Genomic DNA, 24,901 nt, shown 5'->3' with positions numbered 1-24,901 from the left:
GCTGTTCTTGAATGGAACGCAGCAAGCCACATTTAATTTGCACATTTTTTTAGATAGATTTCCCAGATATTATAGACCTCCTTTGTAGATTAATATGAAAAATTATGATTTTTGATGTTCGTTTCACAAAACTGCAATTAGGCTTGCTTGAGCATTACGTGTCGTTTCAAGTTCTGGCTTTCGTGTGTGGACGTGTTTTTAAAATGTCAGTTGGCATTATTAGTTGACTGCCACATAAAGCGTTTTATTCATTGTGAAACTGTGTTTTCATAATGGCATGAATCGCACTGAAGGCCTAGACTTGAAATAAACGGCCCGTGGCCACATTTGACAGATCTTGCGCTTACAAATTATTGTGCAAATGAACTGTCAGTTTAAGATGTTTAAATGCAAGTTTATCATATAATCATTTAAATTAAGAAAGCATAATGTAAACAAATAAACGCTGGGTTTCAAATACGAGTAATGATTATTATTTTAGTTTTTTTTATCTCCTGTGTACCATGGATCAGAATCCAGTGGGCGCCCCTGAACCCAAAGACACCACATATGTTGGAGAGATACTTACAAGAGTGGTGAAGAAGAAATGATAGTATTCTGTCATCATTCCCATTGACAACAGCTACAAAAGAAAGAGAGATTGTTAGGATGACTAAAGGAACTGCCATGAAGAGTCATGAACTATAGACACAAATGAACTCATCGTGCTCCGTCTGAACACACATGGCATGGAACAATTACATAAATAAAGTATACTGTATCTATGTCCTTTTCCATGCAAAAAAACAAAACGCCCTCAGCAAAAACCAGCCTAAGTTGGTCTTAGTTTGTCTGCATTTCGAGTCAGCCTGGTATGTTGGCTGGTTTTGGAGGGGTTTAGACATTTTTCAGCTGGTCAGACTGGAAGACCAGCTTAAACCAGCTAAGGCTGGTTTGAGATGGCTTTTTCAGCTGGCGTGCCAAATAGTGAGGGCAAAAGTGATTCCTAAAGTTTGAGAATAATTTTTGTTAAATACGATGACAACAATACCTCGGAAAATGCAGTGCCGAAAACCAAACAATCAATTGCACTGCATGGAAATTAGTAACTTATCGATGTACCATACAAAATAGGATTTGATGATGTCACAAAATATGACATAATCATATTGAGAACTTTACTACTGTATGCGACGTGGGCGTGTAACCTGTTTCAGGACGTCTGCTGCACTCTGGTATGAACAGTCAAAGATGACGCAGAACTCTTTTCCCTTCTTCATCTCTTTAAGGAGCGGCCGGGCATCCTTACTTCCTGTCGGTAACTGTCGGATTTTAATCTTGATACTGTATCGTGACGGAGCTTTGATCAATTCTTGTAGACGAATTAGCCCTTTAAAACATCACATAGACAAAAATCAGAAAAGAAAACACTATAAAATGACATACGATATGACAAGATATTAAGAGCTGAAAAGACACTTAATGGCCATATTTAACAAACAACCAATAACCCTTTCATTTGAAACCACATACAATAAAATAAAAAGATATTATATATATATATATATAAATAATAGAGTATTAAAAATATTTTTTACCCCTGAAGAATTCCACATACAGTAGTTAATCATATGATAATTTGACTGAATAATAACAATAATCTTATTCATAATGAAGAATCATGCAGACGGCTCATTCCAGATATTATCTCAAGGCAAATATTAACGCAAATGTTTTCCATAAAATGTCAAATCCATTGCAGGAATGTAATTACAGAACATTTTTCATGAAGTTTTGGCACCCAAGCTCTAGTTATTACAGTCACATGCTGGCTGGGTCCATAAATGCTGTAGTACATACACAAATTTTGATAGATGCATTTTCATGCATTCTAAATGCTTTCGTGTATATGTGAATATTTGGGATTTTTGCTAATATCTCCTGAAGGAGTGACATATGTACTGGTCACCTGTAAATGCATTTATAAATCATAATTTTTTAATTAGATCATTTATTTTTTTTTCTAAGTCTAAGTAAGCTTATATTTGCAGTATCCCAATCTAGAGATGCTTTTCTAGATCAGATATAAATCGATCTCTACTATCTCAATCGTTTCTACTAGCATTATATTAAATGGAGAGAGCAACTGCAACTGTTGGAGTGGTGGTGGCGTAGTGGTCTAAGGCACATAACTGGTAGTCAGAAGGTTGCTGGTTCGATCCCCACAGCCACCACCATTGTGTCCTTGAGCAAGACACTTAACTCCAGGTTTCTCCGGGGGGATTGTCCCTGTAATAAGTGCACTGTAAGTCGCTTTGGATAAAAGCGTCTGCCAAATGCATAAATGTAAATGTAAACTGCAGACTTTCGCTCTTCTACTTCTCAGATTATACCCCTGTAATCTCCCAGAAGAGATGTCAGACGAGATCTCAATGTCTCAAACTGTGCTCAGATTTGCCAAGACACCAAAGCCAGCAAAACTCAGAGATCTCATTATGAACTCAAACATTTCTCATCCAGTTTTCTAGGCTATTCTATACACATTAATTTATAGCTGTATATTCTTGCTCTATGTAAACATTGTCTCATTTGTGTCTATTTTTATCTCTCAATTTTTGGAGAAACATCTGAGACAAAGTTGATCCTGTAATTAAATAGAAATTTGATCTAATGAGCTATGAAAGAGCAACCTCTGAAAAACGTCTTGCCATAATTTGCTACAACATAATCACACAGGTAATCCACATGTTGCTTCCGAAAGTTCACGCACCCTGAAATCAACCTCATTCAGCCGAATTACTGACATCATCCCACATCAGACATTTCTGCATCAGTTCAGCTGTGAACACATTTCTCTCTAGCCCTACTGAAAGCATGTTGCATGGGCACCCTCAGAGTCACGGTCATCATACATTACAAAAACAGTGTATTCTGTGCAGTGCGGAGTAATCCATGTGTATAGCATGTTAGCCCATTAGCATCATGAATATAAAAGATAAACATTACAAATGACACATTATCTAATGCATATTTATCACTTTAAATCACTATCAAGTCATTAAAACAGCTTCTTTTACTGACCTCATGTGAAATCTACTCATAGAATGAGGCACAAGGTCATTGATTACATATTTTAATGTCATATTAGGTGTCTGAACGTTTGTAAACGTATGTTATTTGCCGTTTTGAACTTCTTTTTACTGTTGAACTTCTCATTGAGGCTGCTAGGGCCTTTAGTGTTGGTGTTTGTGTTAGGGTGTGTGGTTAATAAAATATGCATTCCTGTTGACTATATTACATAATCTACAACTGAAAATACAACTCGCTTCTGGCGCCACTCTGTGGACATTCCTGGAAACTGAAGCTCACACGTTCAACAACACTTCCAGATTCAGCCACTGGGGGGCAGTGATTAGAATTTTGCTGAGCACAGACTCATTTCAGCTGAAGAACTTGTCACCTACTCTTGCCAAATTCGCAGCGTGATCAGTATGCTTGATATCCAGGAGCCCAGTTTCTTTAAGTCAGCTCACCTGTTGCATCTTCGTAGACCACAGTCACGGCTTTCCACTTGTAGAACTGCACTATATCAAGCACAGCTCGACTGATAGAAGCATAATCTGGGTACAGGTTGATGTAGAAGCTGTCTTTGTTGTCCACAGATGGATGTTTCCAGCGAGTCTGTATGTGAGGGACCTCCAGAGCGTTACAGATTGACTGGACGGCACTCACTGAAGAACTGTGAGACGGGCCAAAAACTGCGGCCACACCCAGAGCCAACTGATCACAGGCTGCACTCGAGACAACAACAACAAATTTATTAGACAAAGCAGGGCTGAAATTTAATTATGTCAAACTTATTACATAGTAATGTGATCAATATAACATTCATTCGATTTAGAGAAAGAGATGTGGTTATTAAATGACGTTAAGCTGAATCAACAGCATCTGTTTCGATTACAGAAAATAATTTTGAGTCCCTCAGTTTGTAAAACTGAACAAAAATTATATTTACATCAGTAATGCACTTGTAATGGAAGTCTATGGGGCAAGGCATTTAAGAAAGCTAGAAGTATTTGAAGTGGCATAGAAAGCGGAGAGAAGTGCGGCAGCATGAAACGGAAGAGGTTTGGTGGAGAGGTGCGGCAGCATGAAACGGAAGAGGTTTGGTGGAGAGGTGCGGCAGCATGAAACGGAAGAGGTTTGGTGGAGAGGTGCGGCAGCATGAAACGGAAGAGGTTTGGTGGAGAGGTGCGGCAGCATGAAACAGAAGAGGTTTGGTGGAGAGGTGCGGCAGCATGAAACGGAAGAGGTTTGGTGGAGAGGTGCGGCAGCATGAAACGGAAGAGGTTTGGTGGAGAGGTGCAGCAGCATGAAACGAAAGAGGTTTGGTGGAGAGGTGCGGCAGCATGAAACGGAAGAGGTTTGGTGGAGAGGTGCGGCAGCATGAAACAGAAGAGGTTTGGTGGAGAGGTGCGGCAGCATGAAACGGAAGAGGTTTGGTGGAGAGGTCGCGGCAGCATGAAGCGGAAGAGGTTTGGTGGAGAGGTGCAGCAGCATGAAACGAAAGAGGTTTGGTGGAGAGGTGCGGCAGCATGAAACGGAAGAGGTTTGGTGGAGAGTGCGGCAGCATGAAGCGGAAGAGGTTTGGTGGAGAGGTGCGGCAGCATGAAACGGAAGAGGTTTGGTGGAGAGGTGCGGCAGCATGAAACGGAAGAGGTTTGGTGGAGAGGTGCGGCAGCATGAAACGGAAGAGGTTTGGTGGAGAGGTGCGGCAGCATGAAACGGAAGAGGTTTGGTGGAGAGGTGCGGCAGCATGAAACGGAAGTTGCGACCGACTTTAGTTCCGTATTGTGATGTATTTCCAAGTGAAACAGCTTATCGAACAAGGAAAACACACCCCTACCATGTGGTGCTCGAGTCAGAGCTTGTTATCGGTGAAACTGATTAGCGATCAACACATTAAACGCACAAGCACATTGCGGTCTTCGCTTACGAAGAGGCTGTAGAAGTTGAAAAACGAGTGAGTAAAAGATACCATAGTTTTGTATCACAATACACTAAATACAATGGGATAAAACCACTTACTCGTGCTGTGCTTCCCAGGATAACTGCATTTAAAAATATAAAAAAACTTCAGAGTCATCCGAAGCGTTGTATTCATTAGTGATCACCTCAGCGATTCAGGTGTGAAATGTCTCAAACACATCTGTGAATTTGCCGTTATTCCTCTTCATTCACAATGTAAATTCAAGCCAGCTGGCCCGTAATCAAGGACGTTTGGGATAAGGAACGATAGTTTTGAAGGAAAACAGATGAAAATACGCCTTGCCATCTTCACCAACATGCGATTGACACTTTGTTGAACTCTATGCAAGGTTGTGGTATTTATAAGAAAGGGGCAGGGTTTAAGAGTCCTGCATATGACACCAGAGAGAAGTCTGTTATTTCACTGGAGGACTGAGTTATTACATTTTGATTAAAGATTACAAGGTAAAAAATATTTTAAAAAAATAAAACATATGCATGGATGAATCGTTCACATGCTCCGCCCCAGAAATGCTTTAGTCTGACTGAAATAAGTCTGTCTGAAATCGTGAAATCAGTCAAACTTTGGGGAAGTCAGACAAAGAGACCTAGTTAATGAGATAGCAGTTTGAGTTCGTCCAGCATGTACGCAAGTCCATCGGACCACAACTGGCCTTGCATTGCTCACAAGCTCAGAATGACAGAAAGGACATGCAGCATGTATTCAAGACTTTCTCAGCTGACATCCTTCCTTCAAATATTTGATTACGCTTTGTGTTAAGTATGCTAGGAAAGACAGATTGACCATGCAAAATTCTGCTGTAGCTTGATTATAACAGTGCATGCAAATGTATTTTGATGTTTGTCCCAGTGTATCCCAATGCATTGCCCCACAGACTTTCCTTCCAGTGATTATATCAGACTCAAACCTCTTCTGGAGGCCTCGAAGCTGTCGAACAGGTTGATTCTCTGTATATCGTAGGTTAGAGTGGTGTTGGGCATTAACGTTCTGTTTCTGTTAATGTTGGTTACTGCGAATTTGAAGGCAAGTTCCTCCACACTGATTGGCTCGTTCTCGAGAGTCTCAAAAATCCCACCTGCATAGACAAAACAAAAAAGATAGAAAACTTTGCATGATTTTATGATTCCTCTATCACTAAAATGAATCACAAAAATAAAACACTTCTTTCCAAGCACTCTTCCCATCTTTCATTGTTTAGACGAAGAGGAACAAACTCACAGGATTGATTATTGCGATTTTTGGTCCACTCGGAAAACAAACCATTGTTTTGTAGTGTTTACATTCAGGAACTTACCCCTTTGTCTTTACAAACCTGTATGACCTTCTTTAGTAGATCACAAATTGTGACATAGGTAGAATGTTAGCCTCAGTCACCATTCACTTTTATAGCATTTAATTTCCATTATATTTCAAGTCATAGATGATTTGATCAACATGAGGGTGTTTTAGGTGAATTATCCCTTTAGCCTGTTGATACGCACCCCCTTTTTGAGCACAAACCATGAAAATGACATACCTAAACTTAAATGGATGTATTTACGGGACCCTTTGGAGTATGGACACAGTTGTAGTATATTTTGAAAGAAGACAATTTGGGCTTTATTTCCCAAGTTTCAGAATTAATATATGTTGTTATTATTTAAAGTTAGAGAAGCTGAAGTTTATAGTAATGGAAATATTTTGTGTTGAACATGTTTTTATAATAAAAAAAAAAAAACCATAATAAAAGTATCAGGACAACCCAGAAATACAATGTTCTCAAAGTCAGGAGTCTAAAGAAGTTATGTGTCAAATTCGAAGATGATCGAATAATAAATGAGGTTCCTGCAGCTTTTTTCTCTGTAAAATCGCTGGAAGCGTCCAGAGTAACATTAAGGCTCTGCCTCTCAAGACGACACTAAATCTGACAGCACTGCTCGGCTATTATGAATAAAACTACGCCACATTTTTCAAAATAGACTTTGGAGATAGGCTCATTTTGTTTATGAGACTCTAATATATCAGATCATAAACAGTTTTACAACATGAATGCTGCTCAGATTGCAGTTTGTTGAAGAACGATGACAAAGGCGAGATCTCATGTAAACAATGGAGAATATATCAATATTTCTCAGATTTATCACTTTTATGGACAAACAGTACTATTGGATGTGTTTCAATGAACGCTTGTCATGGACTATTGACTCAAGTGTGTTGAACTGGATTCATCTGGCGATCGTGATTTCATAATAAAAGTCCCGTTTTGATATTGCATGTTTTCATTTGTACTCCTGCACAAATAACTCAATCACTGTTTCTGGAGCATTGCTATTGTGAAACAGAGATCGGATATCAATGTTGAACCCTTAGACCTTTGACAAGGGTCAACAAGGAACAATTGTATTTTTGTAAACTAACATTATTGTATGTATAACATGTATAACATGTATAACATGCATTTACTAATTTGAACAAATGAAACCTTATTGTACATTTTCAACGAAATGTTCATAAATTCACGCATAATGACATTTGATAAGAAAGGAAAATGACAAGCGTTTTCACTGTTCATTGTACAGAAAAAAAGATGCAATGAAAGTTAATGGTGACTGAGGCTAACATTCTACCTAACATCTTTGTGTTCAACAGAAGAAAGTCATACAGGTTTGGAACAACATGAGAGTGAGAAAACTATATAATTTAAAAATTTCTGTGAGCTATCACTTTAAAATGCTGCCTATGTCGCCAGCTAACTAGGTTTTGGAACAGAGCGTTTGTGTGCATATGTTGGGATTAACAGTGTTTCAAAATAGTTCATCAACACTCTTCTTATTTGTTCTTTCAGCACATCTGTTTTTTTTCTGTCCACCTGTTTAACTCTGGAACAGGCCTCAGATGCCATTGGTGTGCTGTGAGCGCCTGCAAATCCAATTTCAACAGGATTTTTTGTTGAGATATTGTGACTGATGTTTTAAGAGAAGAGACTGAGAGTGCACTGGCTCCCCTCTGGGTCCTGATTGTCAATGACCTTTTTATTCCACCGCTGGTATGGCACCTTTCATCCAAAACACTGAGAGATCCTTGTGTGGGCGACACACTCGCTCAGATTGAGCTCTTTAAACACCAGGGTTAATGACAGCGAGCAACTGGCAGCTGGTTCCTGCATCTGATCGTGGGAATGTTTCATTCTCCAGGGAGGAATAAAAATACAGGCTTTCTCATTCGTAAGCTGGAGGTATAATGACATTTCACTGTGGCTGTTCAAGCAAAACCATTTACAGGCTTATGTGAAAAGGGCATAAAAATCTAATATGTGCTAAAGCTTCAGATGTGTAAATTATTCCAATGGAGCCCCTCGGTGCTCAAATACATTTCACTGGTCATGACAGATTTATAATTGCACTTGTGTCTGTTTAGTCTGCTTTAATGATGCTTATCATGCATAAATTAATATCATGCATTATAAAGACATTTGTAAATTCTATAAATGTCAATAAAGCATCAATATCAGTGTAAAAATCAGACATAGTTGAAACTTTTTATATCTCACACTTTATATCTACAAAATTGGTGTAGGAGGCTCATTAAAGGAAGCAAACTTTGCCTATAACAATTTATGTATAACTTGCGTTAATTCCATCCAAATATTTCCGCTGCATTTAAAGTCAACATGAAGCATCTTTCACAACTTTATGTCTGTAATCTGATGTACTGTGCACCTCTATGATCCAATCATAGCTCTAGAAAGAAGAAAAACTCAAGATAGTAACCACAGACTGGTTCGTGTCCCTTTCATCTATCAAGAATATGCCTGCACACCATATTAGAATATTAATGCAGAGCAGCTGTGCAAGCCATACAGAAACCCCATTCATTTTTTATTTCTTTAAATGCTTTTTCAATTTCCAGCTTAAATAAGAAAAATTTCTGTCTCAGGAAGAGAGGAAGCCGACCATGACGGGGTCTTGATCTGCTCATTGCCGGGTTACTGGTTAAGTCACCAGGTTTTCTCAGTGCAGTGTGTAAAGTCACTGATGTCATCAAAAACTAATTCATCGTCAATGTCCAGAGGGCTACAGGGTCTATGATTTACAAGAGTCACGTAATGGAGTTGGAAAAAAGGTTTTGACATCAAAAGATCTTGTTAAATTAAATTAAATTTCACATACATTATACAATATATTTTAATATATATATATATATATATATATATATATATATATATATATATATATATATATTAAATATACACTGGTGGCCAAATGTTTGGAATAATGTACAGATTTTGCTCTTATGGAAAGAAATTGGAACTTTTATTCACCAAAGTGGCATTCGACTGATCACAATGTATAGTCAGGACATTAATAACGTGAAAAATTACTATTACAATTCGAAATAAATGTTCAGAACTTCTTAAACTACTTCAAAGTGTTTTCATCAATAAATCCTCCATGTGCAGCAATGACAGCTTTGCAGATCCTTGGCATTCTAGCTGTCAGTTTGTCCAGATACTCAGGTGACCTTTCACCCCACACTTCCTGTAGCACTTGCCATAGATGTGTCTGTCTTGTCGGGCACTTCTTGCACACCTTACAGTCTAGCTCATCCCACAAAAGCTCAATGGGGTTAAGATCCGTAACACTCTTTTCCAGTTATCTGTTGTTCAATGTCTGTGTTTCTTTGCCCACTTGAACCTTTTCTTTTTGTTTTTCTGTTTCAAAAGTGTCTTTTTCTTTACAATTCTTCCCATAAGTCCTCCTGAGTCTTCTCTTTACTGCTGTACATGAAACTGGTGTTGAGCGGGTAGAATTCAATGAAGCTGTCAGCTGAGGACATGTGAGACATCTATTTCTCAAACTAGAGACTCTGATGTACTTATCCTCTTGTTTAGTTGCACATCTGGTCTTCCACATCTCTTTCTGTCCTTGTTAGAGCCAGTTGTGCTTTGTCTTTGAAGACTGTAGTTACACCTTTGTATGAAATCTTCAGTTTTTTGGCCATTTCAAGCATTTTATCGCCTTCATTCCTCAAAACACTGATTGACTGATGAGTTACTAGAGAAAGTTGTTTCTTTTTTGCCATTTTTTACCTAATATGGACCTTAAGACATGCCAGTCTATTGCATACCGTGAAAACTCAACAACAAACACAAAGACAATGTTAGTAACAATGAAGTGGCTCGGAGATCATTACATTGACATTTTTGATCCGTGGCCAGGAAACTCCCCACATCTTAATCCCATAGAGAACCTGTGGTCAATCCTCAAAGGGCGAGTGGACAAACAGAAGCCCACAAATTGTGATCAACTCCGAGCACTAATAAGGCAAGAATGGATCGCCATCAGTCAGGATTTGGCCCAGAAGCTGATATCCAGCATGCCAGAGTGAATGGCAGAGGTTATGAAGAACAAGGGTCAACACTGTAAATATTGACTCTTTGCATATATTGAATTTTTTTGCCAATAAAAGCCTTTAAAACTTATGAAATGCTTATCATTGTTTTCCAGTATACCATAGAAACATGTGAAAAAATAATCTACAAATACTGAAGCAGCAAACTTTGCAAAACACAAAATTTATACCAATACTTTTGGCCACGGATGTACATGTAGCCACACCGAATTGAACGGATACAGGGCCTTTGGTACAGTACACGCAGACACACGAATGATTACATATCTTAATATATGCAAAACCAAAGTTAAATCAACTTATAACGAACAACACAAACTGCCTAGAACTAAAATGAAAAAAGATAGCAGAGCAACACGGGACTGCACAGAACAAAAACTTAACAGAACAGAGCGCCACATGGTACACTTTCTACTACAGATCAGATAAATGCCTGTTGTTGTTACTAGCTAGCTCGCTATTTTCCCCAACTTTGATGGAACTAAACAAAATATAAATATGTTGGACTTAAATAAGCCAGAGATTGAAGACCCACCACCATCTCTTAAATCTGTTGTTTGGGAGCATCATGGTTTCGCAGTAAACTACAGTAATACTTGGCATCGAGTAGTGAACATGACAAAGGCTGTGTGTCGCAGGAAGCACATCTAACATGAGGTACAAAACCGAGATACATACCGAACCATGAATTCTATGTACCGTTGCAGCCCTAATGTCTTTATATCATCAAAGCAGCCCAAATTCAGAAAAGTATCAGGACAAGACAAACCATTAGACGCTTGTTTACTTGCTCTCTTGCAATAATGAAAAAGCAATCTTTGTTGTGCAGTTCACCTCAGCCTACTTCAGCCACATTTATCTTAACACTTCAAAGTCACCTTGAGCACACACTAATCCATGTCTGGACAGAGACTGCCTGCACTCTGTTGAGATTAACTAAACCGTCATGAATTGCAAATCCACAGGTAAATTACATTAAGCACCTCAAAGCCACCCGTTTCCACAACAAGCCACTGCGTGTAAACCGCTCTGATTTGGTGGACCTGCATGGGCCTGCTGAGAGCTGATGTTGTTTACAAGAGCTTCCTGCAGACTCTCTGATCTGTCAGAAAACCCCAGAGTCTGATTCCCTTTACTGGAACCCAACATCAACAATCCATCCAGGATTACAGCTCACCCTCTGCTTACTGAACACTGCCAGGAGTGAAATCCCATGTTTTTCATATTTCAACATCTTTTCCTTTGTGTCAAAGTCTGTTTTCTGACTGATGAGTGTCATATGATGAATACAATTATTTTCCAATCTTCAGGCACACACTCAATCCCGTTGAAACGACCAGCATTGTGTTTTGGATGATGGTCCCGCCAGGCTTCTTAACTAGCTTAACCAGAATGATTTGTTTGCTCAAACAGCTTTAACAGAAAAGTATAAACTAGCCTGGAACTAAACTAAGATGGTTTTTCCAGCGGGTTTAATCCTACATGGAGTAAACGTACCAAAATATTTTGTGTTGACTTTTGGTGTGTTCAGGTCATATTGGAAGGATCGCATTTACAGTTGAGAGCAGATGAACAGCACCACAAATCCGTAATTACCAGTGGAAAACTCTGTATTTCCTTTGAGCTCCAACTTTTCTGAGTCGGATAAAGAATCATTGCGGAAACAAATTGGTATTGGTATACGATTTCTGAGACCCCAAGCAACCGACCAACCCAGGGGCCCCATTTAGAAATGTTTTGCCGATTTTAAAATGTATTTTAAATCATAATTTTAAATTCATCCTATCAGCCATTGTTGCCAAATACATTCAAAATGTTTCATGAAATACAAATCCAGTTAAAGTGCAAGTTTTCCAGTTTTTCCACAAAAATAAATAAACAAATAAATACAAAAAGCAATATTTAACTAAATTTATTTTTAAAAAACACTTTTTTTTTCTTCTTTTTTACGAACAGGGTATGCAAAACCTACAACTCCACTCAATAACATTTCGGAATTAAATTTAGATTTATTATTATTATTTTAACCCATCAATTATTTATTAATGTCCAGTTTGTCATTATAATATGATACAGTTTTATTATTATTTTGATCATTTGTTGTATACAATAGTACTATACTATGTATCTGTCTTATTTACTTTAATTTCACCTTATATTAAAATGCAGCAGTGTATTGTTCACCATGATGCAGAAGGCTGTATTTTTTTGCAAGCATCGTAGGCAACATTTGTAACAGTATTGTTACAGTAAACAAGGCATGGCGGCCCCTCGGCACACTAGAGCAGAAGGGGGAAAAACATTGACATTTATCAAGCTCTGAAACTTTGCTTGGTGCAGAACAATCTGGAATAATGTTAAACATTGTAACAGTCCGCTCTTTGCAACCTGAACTTGTTCAGAACATTAAATCAATGTGACACCTGCACTAAAAACAATCTAGAAACAGCGTAACGAATGAAACAGAACGCAGGTGTCTAGACATGCGTTTTTGAGACCTGAAGTTCTTTTTAACTTGACACGGTGTCTAAAAATGCACAAACACGTTAGTTTTGAATGGCCCCTCATCCATTCGCATGTATCTGTGAGAGAGAGAACGTGGGCGAAACAAGTTCGGAAGGCCTGTATATGTTTTCATTAATTACAAACCCAAACCCAAGGTCCTACTTGAAAAACTGACCCAAGACCGGCGGACCTCTAATGTGAACTGCTCTGAGAGCGCTGACAACAGGATTCACGCGTGTACCCAGAACAACATGTTACCCCTCCAGTGGTTATTCCAGAGCTTTCCTAACGGGGCGGGGGCCCCGACGTCTGGGGCCCTACATAATTGCCTGGTTTGAGTGGATGGTTAAAACCGCTACTGCTTCCACGTTCGAAACCCAGAACTTCCACGTTTTTTTTATTGTTTTGTTTTTTGTAAATCAGTAGAATAAAAGTGTCTGAATATATGTGTCCATTAAATGCCTTGAATGTAAACAAAATGTATGTTATTGTTTTCAGATTAATTTTTTACAGTTCCAAAAAAACACGTAATCCAAGAGGATTTTATAATTCTCCTATATGATGTCTATTTTTTTAGCATCCATCCAAACAAAGTGTGACTTCAGCTCTTACAATGTCAGTTTTAAGATCAGAGAAAGTGACTTCAGGACAAGTACAAAGAAAAAGATGTACTGTACTGTAAAGTAACCACTAGTTCAACTGTAAAAAGATTTACAGTACTCGCACCCTTTAACTATTAAAGCGACCTGTAGTACAATATGATGCTCAAGGTCAAAATTATATAGGAAAGGTCATTCAGAAACGCTTCTGTTCATGTGTGGAGCTCTTATTTACATATAAATGCTGTGGAAAATGTACATGCAAGACAGAGGTCATGTCAAGGATTGTATTAAGAATCCTAATCTGACATTTGCTTATAGGAGAAATATCACTGAAAGCAGCCGAGCATTATAAGAGTGAATTACAGCACTGATGAAAATGTATGGCTGAGCAGTCAAGCAAAAACCGGTGAACAGGCAAAATTCTTCTTCATGTTCTCACCTTCATGTGACCTACACAGCAGGGATATAGCAACAGAACTGAAGACTTCTTTTCATTAGAGAAGCATTCCAGTAGTCTGAACTCCTTTGTTTGAACTGCTGTTCAGATTACAGTGGATTCTCCTGTGTATTTCTATTCGTAAAGAGCCAGTCTGCTCACATGAAAATTGGTGACCGCAGCAAGATTTTAACAAAATGATGTTATGTGGTTCCTTAAATGTCTCGCGGCAGTTCAGAGGTGAAATGTCCATCCACTGTGTTGCGCTAAATGCGACTAATCTGTTCTCCCAAACAGACCTCCCTACTCTAAATCGAATCTATAGTGTCATAAAAAGCAAATGTGAGTCAAAAATGCTATTGCTGAAGCAACCACGTCATTTGGTGCTTCTATGACACTTTTCGACCCTGGTGCATCGCAAGTGCAACCCTACTATGCAATTTAATCATAATTGAACAAGATTGTTGTGACAGGGTGGAGGGCGGGGCCGGGTCGTGATTCTACACACCCGGTCCCTTATCAGGCCAATCAAGACTCTGAGAGGGATAAAGGCCGACTGCAGACGGTGGTGCGAGAGAGAGAGAGCGTTTACGGGCAGCTGTCCAACACATTTGTGTGTGTGTCTTTTGGTTAAAGTTTTCATTAAACTATTATTTATATTGTCAAGCCGGTTCTCGCCTCCACCTTTCCATTAATAACCTTACACTGGTGCTGAAACACGAGAAGAGGCGAGAACCGGCTTTAAAAGTGTTCAGATGCCATATGATAGCGTTATTTAAGGAACAGGGTGAAAAGTAAATGTTTATAAACTGATAATCTGCCATTTAACTTGTAATTTGTGTGAAAGTGAATAAAAGTATTTTTTGTTGTAGCGCCTCTAGTGTTCATTTCACCATGAAACTGTAGCAATCCATACAATGGGCCACTTAAAAATGTAGGTATATGTAACAGGTAAAGGATAGGCAAGGAGGAGGCTGGAACTGGCTGAACAGTAAACATAAAATTTAATGAGAAACTCCACATAAAACAAACATAAACAAACACATGCAATTTATTTTATAACACACGATTTGCATTTCAGCGCACAATATTTGCTTTTCAGCACTGCACTCTAACGTGACTCTCTCTTCTCACTGGCAACCAGCTCGCTCTTAAAACCCGTTTCCACTCTCACTGCAGTGGCAAACAGCTGTTAGAGACAATCATTGCCAGGTGATGATCCTTACCGTTCTCATCTCCTGATCTCACTCTCCATTCACAAGCTGGTGCTCAACCACTATCCCTCCACCACATACCCCCACCGCCTGATTCAGCCATCCGGCCTGCCCAGTACACCCACCGCCCATTTCTGGAGAGTCCGTGCCCCTGGCCTGTGGACCACCTCGAACTTAAAAGGCTGAAGAGCCAGATACCAACGAGTGATCCGTGCATTGGACCGTGCATCCTTCATATGATGGAGCCACTGTAGCGGGGCATAGTACAAACAGAGGGTGAAAGCCCATCCCAGGAGGTAGTACTGAAGGGTGAAGACTGCCCACTTGATGGCCAGACAATCCTTCTCAACGGTGCTGCACCTCACCTCTCTCGCCGAAAGCTTCCACCACCTGGGACAACACAATTTCCAACCCCGTCCAACACGTCAGTCTGTACAACACAAGGGAGAGAAAAATCAGGAGCATGTAACAAAGCACACCTTTCACCTGAATAAAAGCCTGTTTGCCTGGCTCTGACCACTGGACCGGGTCTAGGGTTTCCTTTTTAGTGAGATCGGTCAGCAGGCTGGTGACATCAAAATAATGAGGCACAAACCTCCCACAAACCACCAGCCCCAGGAACTGTCTCAGGTCTCAGGCAGTCCACAACCACTGCGGTCTAATCAATTTAGCAGCACACCTGCCTGTAACCTAAGTGGAACCCAGATACCATACCTCCACCTGTCCAATTGCGCACTTCTTGGGGATTTGCTAATCTGTATATAATGATGTCATCCAGATAAGGAGCGACGTATGCAGTGCGTGGTCTGAACACTCGATCCATAAGGCACTGAAATGTAGCCAGGGCCTCAAACAAACCAAATGGAAGGGTCATGAATTGGTATAAGCCAAATGGTGTGGGGAAGGCCATTTTCTCATGGGACATTGGTGTTATGTGGATCTGCCAATAACCATAGTTAAGTGACTGTGTTGCCATGACTGGGTCTGGCCCAAGCTCCTCCCTCTCCAGAACCAACATGGGGACCACCTCGCTCCACGGTTTTAAGCGGTTGAGGTGGTAAATTTCCCATGCCCTGCCCAATCCGTTCTTTTAACCTCATAATTGACTTCCCAGACTCGCCGTGTGACCTCAAAGGGCCCTTGCCACTTTGCGAGAAATTAAGAGCTTGATGTGGGTAGTAATAAAAGGACTTTATCTCCCTGTGTAAATTCATGTAGCCGAGCCTGTAGCAAATTCTCCTGTGATAGTTACCCCAATGTGTGGAGTGTTGCTTTCAGGTCAAGAACGTATTGAATTTTACTTTTGCTAATTGAAGGCCCTTCAACCCAATTTTCCCTCACGACATCTAAAACACCACGAAGCTTACGCTCATACAATAATTAAAATGGGGAGAACCCCGTGGATGGTTACTGGACCTATCGAACTGCGAATAACAAGGGTTCAAGCCACTTATCCCAACTCCGAGCATCTTCGTACATAAACTTACAAATCATGCTTTTCAGGGTTTTATTAAACCATTCAACGAAGCCATCCATTTGCGTGGGGTACACGCTTATTCGAATCGATTTAATACCCAATAAATCGTACAGCTTGCGTAGTGTATGTGACATAAATGTAGTGTCTTGATTAGTGAGGATTTCTTTCGGAATCCCCACTCGGGAGATAATCCTGAAGAGTGCCTCCGCAACACTATGTGCTGAGATGTTGCGCAAAGGTACTGCTTCCAAATATCACTTTGCATAGTCCACCAGAACCAGCACAATGCAATGCTGTGTGTCCACACTAATGGCCCGTCGACTTCATAGCAATTCTTTCGAAGGGAACCTTGATCAAAGAAGCGGGCACAAAAGCACTCTTGGGGTGGCCAGCAGAATCACCAGATGACATTCACGGCATGCCGCACACCATCTGCAAACATCCCCGTGAATACCTGGCCAATAGAAATGAGCTATTAAATGGTTCAGTGTCTTTTCCTGCCCTAAGTGAACTGCCATCGGATTATAATGAGCCGTCTGAAATATTATTACCAGATGGTTCTTCGGTATCAATAACCAATCACTCGATATTAATGGTAATTTATAAAGAAAAGTACGGATATGTGAGTGCAATGTCTGACTGAAGACAGTGACCATCAATCACTCTCACTTGGTTGAGGGCATGCCAAAGAGTTTCTCTTGCATCTGCTCCAGAGGAAAATCCCCAAGGGTAATCCTCCAGGGATTACTCTAAGGGCTGGGGAAGCCAAGACTTCCCTCTCCCTTACGGCACCCTGATGTAGAGCTGACAAAGACGGCCCCGGCTCTACCTCCCCAGTCAGAACATCACAGATCCCATACCAAAACGCTCTGTTACAATTTCCTTAACAAAGTGGAAAACACTGGCCAATTCATGCCCAAAATTAGTAGATGGGTGAGGCATGAACTAACCACAGCCTCTGCACTATGCTTTTGTCCCTGAAATTGAATCAACACAGTCACTACAGGATAATCGTGGATATCCCCATGCACACACCCTACCGTCACCTTGTGACTAGCACCAAAAGCCTCATCTTGAACCACGCATTGATAGATGGAGGTTTGGCTGCAACCTGAATCCACCCAGGCCTGGTACTGCATGTGTCCCCTTAATACTCACAGGTATATGGTATATCCCAGCTCGATCGGTGGCAGCCTGCAGCATGCTGGGGACCCAAACCAATGTCCGCACCACCATCACAGAGCATTGGTCCTAGAAATGCCCAGGCTCCCCGCAGCTCCAACAGACCAGCCCAGGCTCCACAGCCATGGCAGCGGGTCCACCAACCTGGGAGTAAGAGTGGAGCGGGGCAGGGGAAACCGGCAGGTAGTGTCATCCCCGGCGGCCAGGAGCCAGTTTGGAGAAGCAGAAGTCGGCGTGTTCCAACACAAAATGTATTTATTTGATAACACAAGATTTGATTTTCAGCACTGCACTCTAACGATTCTCTCTGGGCATGTGTCTCTCTCCCCTCACTTTGATCCGGCTCACTCTTAAAACCTGTCTCCACTCTTAATGCAATGACAAACAGCTGTTAGAGACAATCATTATGATGATCCTTACCGTTCTCATCTCCTGATCTTGCTTTCTATTCACAAGCTGGTGCTCAACCACGCCTCCACCACCACACAAATTTATTTTAAACATTCTATATATATAGTTCAACCCTACTGGGCAGTGGACACCTGCTCAGAGAGCTAATAATCAAGAAAGACTTGATGAACCTTAAAAAACATAATCATGCCTGCATTAAGTTCACTGGCTCATGTTTCAATCTGCTTGAACATTTCCACCTCATCAGCTGACATGTCTGCAGCTGTGACGTTATCACAGGGGTTTTTGGGTAATGAGGTGTTAATCACTTTAAGGCATCAATCAAAAGCGTGACTTTGACAAATTGCACAATCCACCGTGAAGTGGAATAAATCGGTTGGAATTAAATGATTTCAGGCTCTGGGCTCTTGATATTTGTGTCTCACATGGAAGACCTTGATTTGTCTTTGAGACTGTTGACACTTTCTCTCTCTACAAATTAAATTCCACATGAATAGCACACAAGAGAATCTAGATTTAATTAGAGTTTGATGTTAACATGTTGCTAAGCTAACTATGCCATGCTTTAATAAGAACAAAAATACATAAGACTTAAATATAGAGTAAAACAGTCTGTGTATGATGGGGGAAAAAATCCATAATTTTCAGCAAGGGCGTAGCCAGGAAATTACTTTTGGTGGGCCTCAATAAAAACCAATAGGCAATGTTGTGGCCAAAATATTTTTGTTTTTGTTTTTTAAACAAATTTTCCAGAACATACAGTTCTTTCACACTTTCAGAAATCAGAATTTATGCATTTTTTAAACTATTTTATAAAAATATATTTGAATACAAAGAATAATCTCTCATATTCTGGATGGGCCTGGGTCTAATTTGGGTGGACAGACCCACAGACCCACCCCGGCCTACTCTTGGCTACGCCACTGGTTTTCAGCATTTAATTATTCTCCCTAATATCTGCAATGTGCATGTGATGCCATATAATGCTGCCAATGTAAGCAGCTCCCTAAATTCTGGAACAGAGTCAGAATTGTAAATTGTACATAACAGGTACCTGTGTTGATATGTCAAACCTGGCCATGACAAGTTGTAATAATAGTGCGAGATGGCGAAATCATAAGAAATTTGCTAAGTTGGCTCATGAAAATACGTATGACATTTACTCACATACAGAGAAAAAAATGAAAATAAATGAAAAAAATGAAATGTTTTTACAAGTTTAGCCCCTAACCCAAACCTAACTCAATAAAGTGTTGGATAGGAGGCTAGCTAAAATCTGATGCCTGTATTGTATTGATTTGTAATTCTGTTTGTTGATTGGTTGGTGTCTTTGGGAATACATTTTGTACCTTTTCTTAAGATGTGTACACAATTCGCACAACATATTACGGTTTTACCATATTGTACGTCATGTTAAGTCATCATGAGACTAGTATGTTTGATACTAACTAATACATATTAGTGATATACATATATAAAATAGCTAATCATGCAATAAACTGGTTTTGTTCAGTTCTCATTCGATAATTTATGCATTGCGATGTGAGCGAGCAGCTAAAAGATCTGAGAACAGAGATGTAGTTGTTTCATTCATTCAGTATCCCTCCTCATGGGAACACAGCCAGTGTGTGTGTGCGCGTGTGTGTGTGCGTGTGCATGAGTGAGTAAGAGCGAGAGATTAAGAAATAAAAAACTACGAGTGACCATGTGAATGAGAGAGAAAGAACTTGATACCAAAGCTAGAAAGATCTAGTAATAGAAGTAGAACTAGCTAATACCATGCTTCATTTCTACATGCGTGTTCTTATTACAGAATAAACAGATGCATTAACAGTCTATGGCAGCTAAGTTATTTTGAATGAAATAATAGCAAGCTTATAATGAACCTTACACAATGGTGCAATTTTGGCATAAAATGTACTTTAAGCATTACAAAACAGTTTCTTGTGTGTTTTAATAGGGTTTAAATATTCTAATACATAATATTTGAAAATGTTCCATTTCGAGATCTGTTAATAATCTAGTTGCTAACCATCCTGGGCATCCATCGAACAGTGTTTGGCAGGGTGGGTTCTGGGTGCTCAGCATCAGTGAGCTCTGAGCAGATAGCAGATTAGTCCTGCTTGTTTAACATGCTTAAGGGAAATTATCTGCCACTTTTACCCAGTTGCTGAAGCAGACGGAGTGACTCGAGCGCCATGACCAGGGTCCTAGCCCAGCGAAAGCTGAGGGTATAACTGAAACATGTACCATATGGAGCAGATTAAAGGTTTGCAGAGAAGATTACAGATTATCAAAGATTTGATTCGACCTAAGACCACAAGAAATTATGGAGGTGGATTAAAAAACACAGAATGGACAGATTACAGCACACTTTTATAAAAGAGGGACATTATTAACTGTGTCTGCCAATTGGAGTGGTAGAATGGTAAAGAGGGGTATTCTCAGTTTCCATCCCACTGAGAGTTCAGTGATCCCACATCATAAATAAATAGGAGAAACTGTAAGTGTACGTGTAAATGTAAGTGTAAATTCAGTTAATTTTATAGCACAATTTCCCAAGTTATTATCACAAATCCCGATCTGGATCAGATTTTCTGCCTTATTAAATGCACCTGAGCCCAACTCATTATAGATTGCTTTTATTTGGCAAGCATTCATTATCAAATATTTTTTTGTATGTGTATCTGTCGGGTTTTCATTTCTGGAACAACATGGAACAACACTTACGCTATTTATAATGAGGTCATTTTTTATGTTTATAATTTATATATATTTTTAATGTTTTGCACTGTACAATACAGAAACAAGACGATGTGATGAAACGCTGGAACAGATGTGAAGAAACAGGTATGAAGGAACAGCAGCTAGCGTTATAGAGGTCCACAATGCACCTGCAATGGCGAATTATGAATGCATTTAAAAACATAAAATTAAAACCCTTATTAACCACACAACTAAAGCCCAAATAAATGCCGTACCTTCAGCGAGAAAGGCTCTCACTGAAGGTAAGGCACTCTTTAAGTATCACCTACAGATAACAGCGCAATACCCAAATCCTACCCTAAAACATCACTTTGGTCGGTTTCAAATTTTTTATGATAATCATGGTATTAGGGTATGCATTTGTAAAATGGCATTTTTCTGTCACTTATAAGCCTTCATATAACTAGAGTGCCTCAGTGCTAGAGTGCCAAACCTGGCCATAAAGCCTTACAGGTTTATGGCTAGTGGTTAATAAACACAAAAAGAGATCATAAGAATGAATTACCAGTATTGACCGTGGAATTACAGCATAGCTATGCATGCTCTCTCTCTCTCTCTCTCTCTCTCTCTCTCTCTCTCTCAAAAGACATCAGGAATGACAGATCAGGATTAAACTGAATAGATTAGATAAGGGGTCGGCAACCTTTTTGACATTTCTATTTTCCTGGTTAACGGCTGTGCTGACTTCCAACATCTGACCCCCCATTACAAATAACATTATCAGTGTAACAGTTTGAGTGAAAAAAAATTGCAAAGCCCGATGATTATGATATAATCATGATCCTGCATGTGAATATTCACAGAGCATCATGTAATGAAACCTGTCCTTTTGTACAAAAATGAGTTAACACAGTTAATGTCACAAATTGTAATTATGACATTTTTCTCAAAAGGACACTCAAAACATAAAGTAGCATGAAGTAATATTCTGTTATCTAAAGTATGACAGAACAACACATGACAGGTAGGTCAACAAATGCTTAAAGCTTTTCTGAGAACTTTTCGTAGACTTTTCTTAGACATCTTTGCAATTACTTTAAACCAGCTGGTCTCAAGGTGATTTAAGTACATGTAAAACCTAACAAACTTTTTATTTGTGGATTTTGAAAAATATATATATTTATATTTGACAATAAACGGCATTTGGTTTAGTCAAAATACTTTTTGGACCACTATAAGAGAAAAAAGATAAAGGTTATGCTTTTACAGTACAGACATATGAATGTTACATGTATGTGACCAATAAACTGATGTCAGTGGAATTGAGTGGACACTCACCAATTCTCAAGACCTGCTGCGCGCTCAGACTCAACTCTGCCATCAGACACAGCAGTATAAAGCGCACAGCTCTCCTCTTCGCCATGGTGCACCCGCAGGAGCAAGATTCAGCATGCATAGCCGTCTTCTTTTCATTTGCCAATGTTGTATCCAAAGAGGAATAATTTCCATCCGACCAGCATCTTTCCACTCACGAGTCAAAGATCCCAATCCTCACATCCATAGGTGCTAACTGGGCAACACTTTCCCAAATAAGTCGCCGTGAATGCACATCACTTCCCTGGTGATTTCAGGACATAGCGATGGGTGAGAGGCACCGGACGCGTAGGACAGACCCCCGGTGCAAGCGTTCCCCCGTCCGTGCGCGCTCTCAGTTGAGGGCACAGTCGAGTCTCTGATCCGCAAACATGGATCTGTTTGAAGATTATCTTCAAATCTGGCAGCAGCCGACCTCGACAACGTCTTTGCTCTCTGGTACACCGAGGATATGATTAAATCTGGTGCCGGAGCTCTGATGGAAGCGCGCATCTAATCTGCACGAGGGCTGCGCGCAGATTAAACACCCGTTTATCTGTCTGTGATTCAACACGTGAAACAGTCACCTTATTCCACTGCAGTTTAACCCAACTTTTAAGGAATGTCCTTCCTCTATAATGATTAATAACACATGAATACAAAAGCAAGCGGGGTGGTATAGTGACCAAGTTTGTTTACTTCTACTGGTAGTCAAAGGCCAGAGTTTAGATGTTTTACCAAACGCATAAATTCATACTAGCTGCAAATTGTGGTTTAATGTCTTACACTACTATACAATGGCGTTTTTATGAAGCTGCATGGTCTTCATATTAATTAAAGACGTAACAGTTCACTTTCATTCACACAGTGTTGGCAATCCATTGTGCGCATGGTCAGAGATCGAATGAGTTGATTTGCGCATGCGGTTTATGAGGTAATTGCTCCCGGCATCATTTGGGTCTTTGTGACATTTTTGTGGGTTTAGGGGGAATAAATGGCATTGTGTAAATCATTTGAATCATTAGAGAGGTATCATGTGATCACCCTAATTGTGACATCACACAAAACAACTATTTGCAACAAAACTACATAAATAATAGCCTAAAACAAACAAGCTAAACCTTTATGAATTCTTAATAACAACTATTTAAATGCCCCCATATGTTCAATTTGACCAAGGAAACATAATTAAAAAAATAAATCAAAAATGTAAGGCATTGTGGGTATTCCTTAATAGATTGAGTTATTAACACTTATCTTTTAAAGACAAATATATTCAAAGGGGCCTGGGTAGCTCAGTGTGTAAAGACTCTGACTACCACCCTTGGAGTGGCGAATCCTCGAATCCAGAGCTTGCTGAGTGACTCCAGCCAGGTCTCCTAAGCAACCAAATTGGCCCAGTTGCTAGGGAGGGTAGAGTCACATGGGGTAACCTTCTCGTGGTCGATATAATGTGGTTTGCTCTCGGTGGGGCAGTGGTGAGTTGTGCGTGGATGCCGCAGAAAATAGCGTGGGCCTCCACATGCGCTAGGTCTCCGCGGTAACGCACCCAACAAGCCACGTGATAAGATGCACAGACTGAAGTTTCAGACGTGGAGGTAACTGAGATTCGTCCTCTGCCACCCTGATTTAGGCGAGTCACTATGCCACCACAAGGATTTAGAGCGTATTGGGAATTGGGCATTCCAAATTGGGGAGAAAAGGGAAAGAGAGAGAAAAAAGAAAAGATAAAGAATTGCATTGAACATAGATATGTGAGTTATTAGCCCAAAACTTGATCTTTCAAGAAATTATTAATGAACTAGATTTTTCCAGTAATGACAACAGTAGGGAAACTTACAGTCCAGACACAAAAACACTTCCGTGTGAACGGCCCTTAGAAGGTATTTTAGGCTATGTTCAGACTGCCACTAAAAATCCAAATTTGAGCATATCCAGGCTGTATCCATATGAGTTTTTGATAGTCTATACAACAACAAAAAAACACATAAAAAACACATCGGGAGGTGGTTTTAAATACAATTGAAATCAGAGTTTTTTCAGATGCGTCTTAATCCGGTCGCTCTGGCTGCTCAAATCGGATTTCAAACGGTCTTTTGCGTCACTCTTAACGCGACACACAACGATGACATAAAAAAAAAAAATCAGTGACGGAAATGCCGGAAGTATTCACAATATATATATTTTTTTCTTTTACTTTTTTTTATTATTATTTATTATTATTATTATTATTATTAAGCAAACATCAAAAATATTAGAACAAAATGGCATTCAAATTACATTCAACTTAAATTTTAACATGGGCTGACACACCAAAATAATAATATAATAGAAGACAAAAAATTTTTATAAAAAAATAAAAATAATAAATTAAATAAAAATTACAGCATTACATGAAGTCACCAGGGTACTAAAAATTTAATATTTTTTTTATAACATATTATATTCTTCAATTGTATCTATCAAAATCACAGCTTTTTTATTTTTTATTTTTGACAGGGTTTTTAAGTATTGAATCATATAATTTTTGAAAACTACAAACAGGCGCGGAGATTTAAAAATCTACATTTATGAATAAAATGTTTGGCCAACAAC

The 24,901-nt window shown here is 39.5% G+C and overlaps 1 protein-coding gene across 1 annotated transcript in view; it reads right to left on the bottom strand.

The window, feature by feature from the left end:
• grik1b (glutamate receptor, ionotropic, kainate 1b) overlaps positions 1-22,897 on the bottom strand; it is a 43,924-nt gene extending 21,027 nt beyond the window's left edge. Inside the window, exons 1-5 of the mRNA XM_052110521.1 lie at positions 22,292-22,897; positions 5,937-6,104; positions 3,513-3,770; positions 1,188-1,369; positions 569-622 (exon numbers count right to left, since the gene is read on the bottom strand). Coding sequence (XP_051966481.1) covers positions 569-622; positions 1,188-1,369; positions 3,513-3,770; positions 5,937-6,104; positions 22,292-22,409 — 780 coding nt within the window. The 5' untranslated portion in view covers positions 22,410-22,897. The remainder of the gene's footprint in view (positions 1-568; positions 623-1,187; positions 1,370-3,512; positions 3,771-5,936; positions 6,105-22,291) is intronic.
• Positions 22,898-24,901: the final 2,004 nt, after the last annotated feature.

This window comes from Xyrauchen texanus, chromosome 38, assembly GCF_025860055.1.
Source record: "Xyrauchen texanus isolate HMW12.3.18 chromosome 38, RBS_HiC_50CHRs, whole genome shotgun sequence".
Taxonomy (NCBI): Eukaryota; Metazoa; Chordata; class Actinopteri; order Cypriniformes; family Catostomidae; genus Xyrauchen; species Xyrauchen texanus.
Note: the sequence above shows the minus strand (reverse complement) of the source record. Positions and strands in the feature narration are given on the sequence as shown.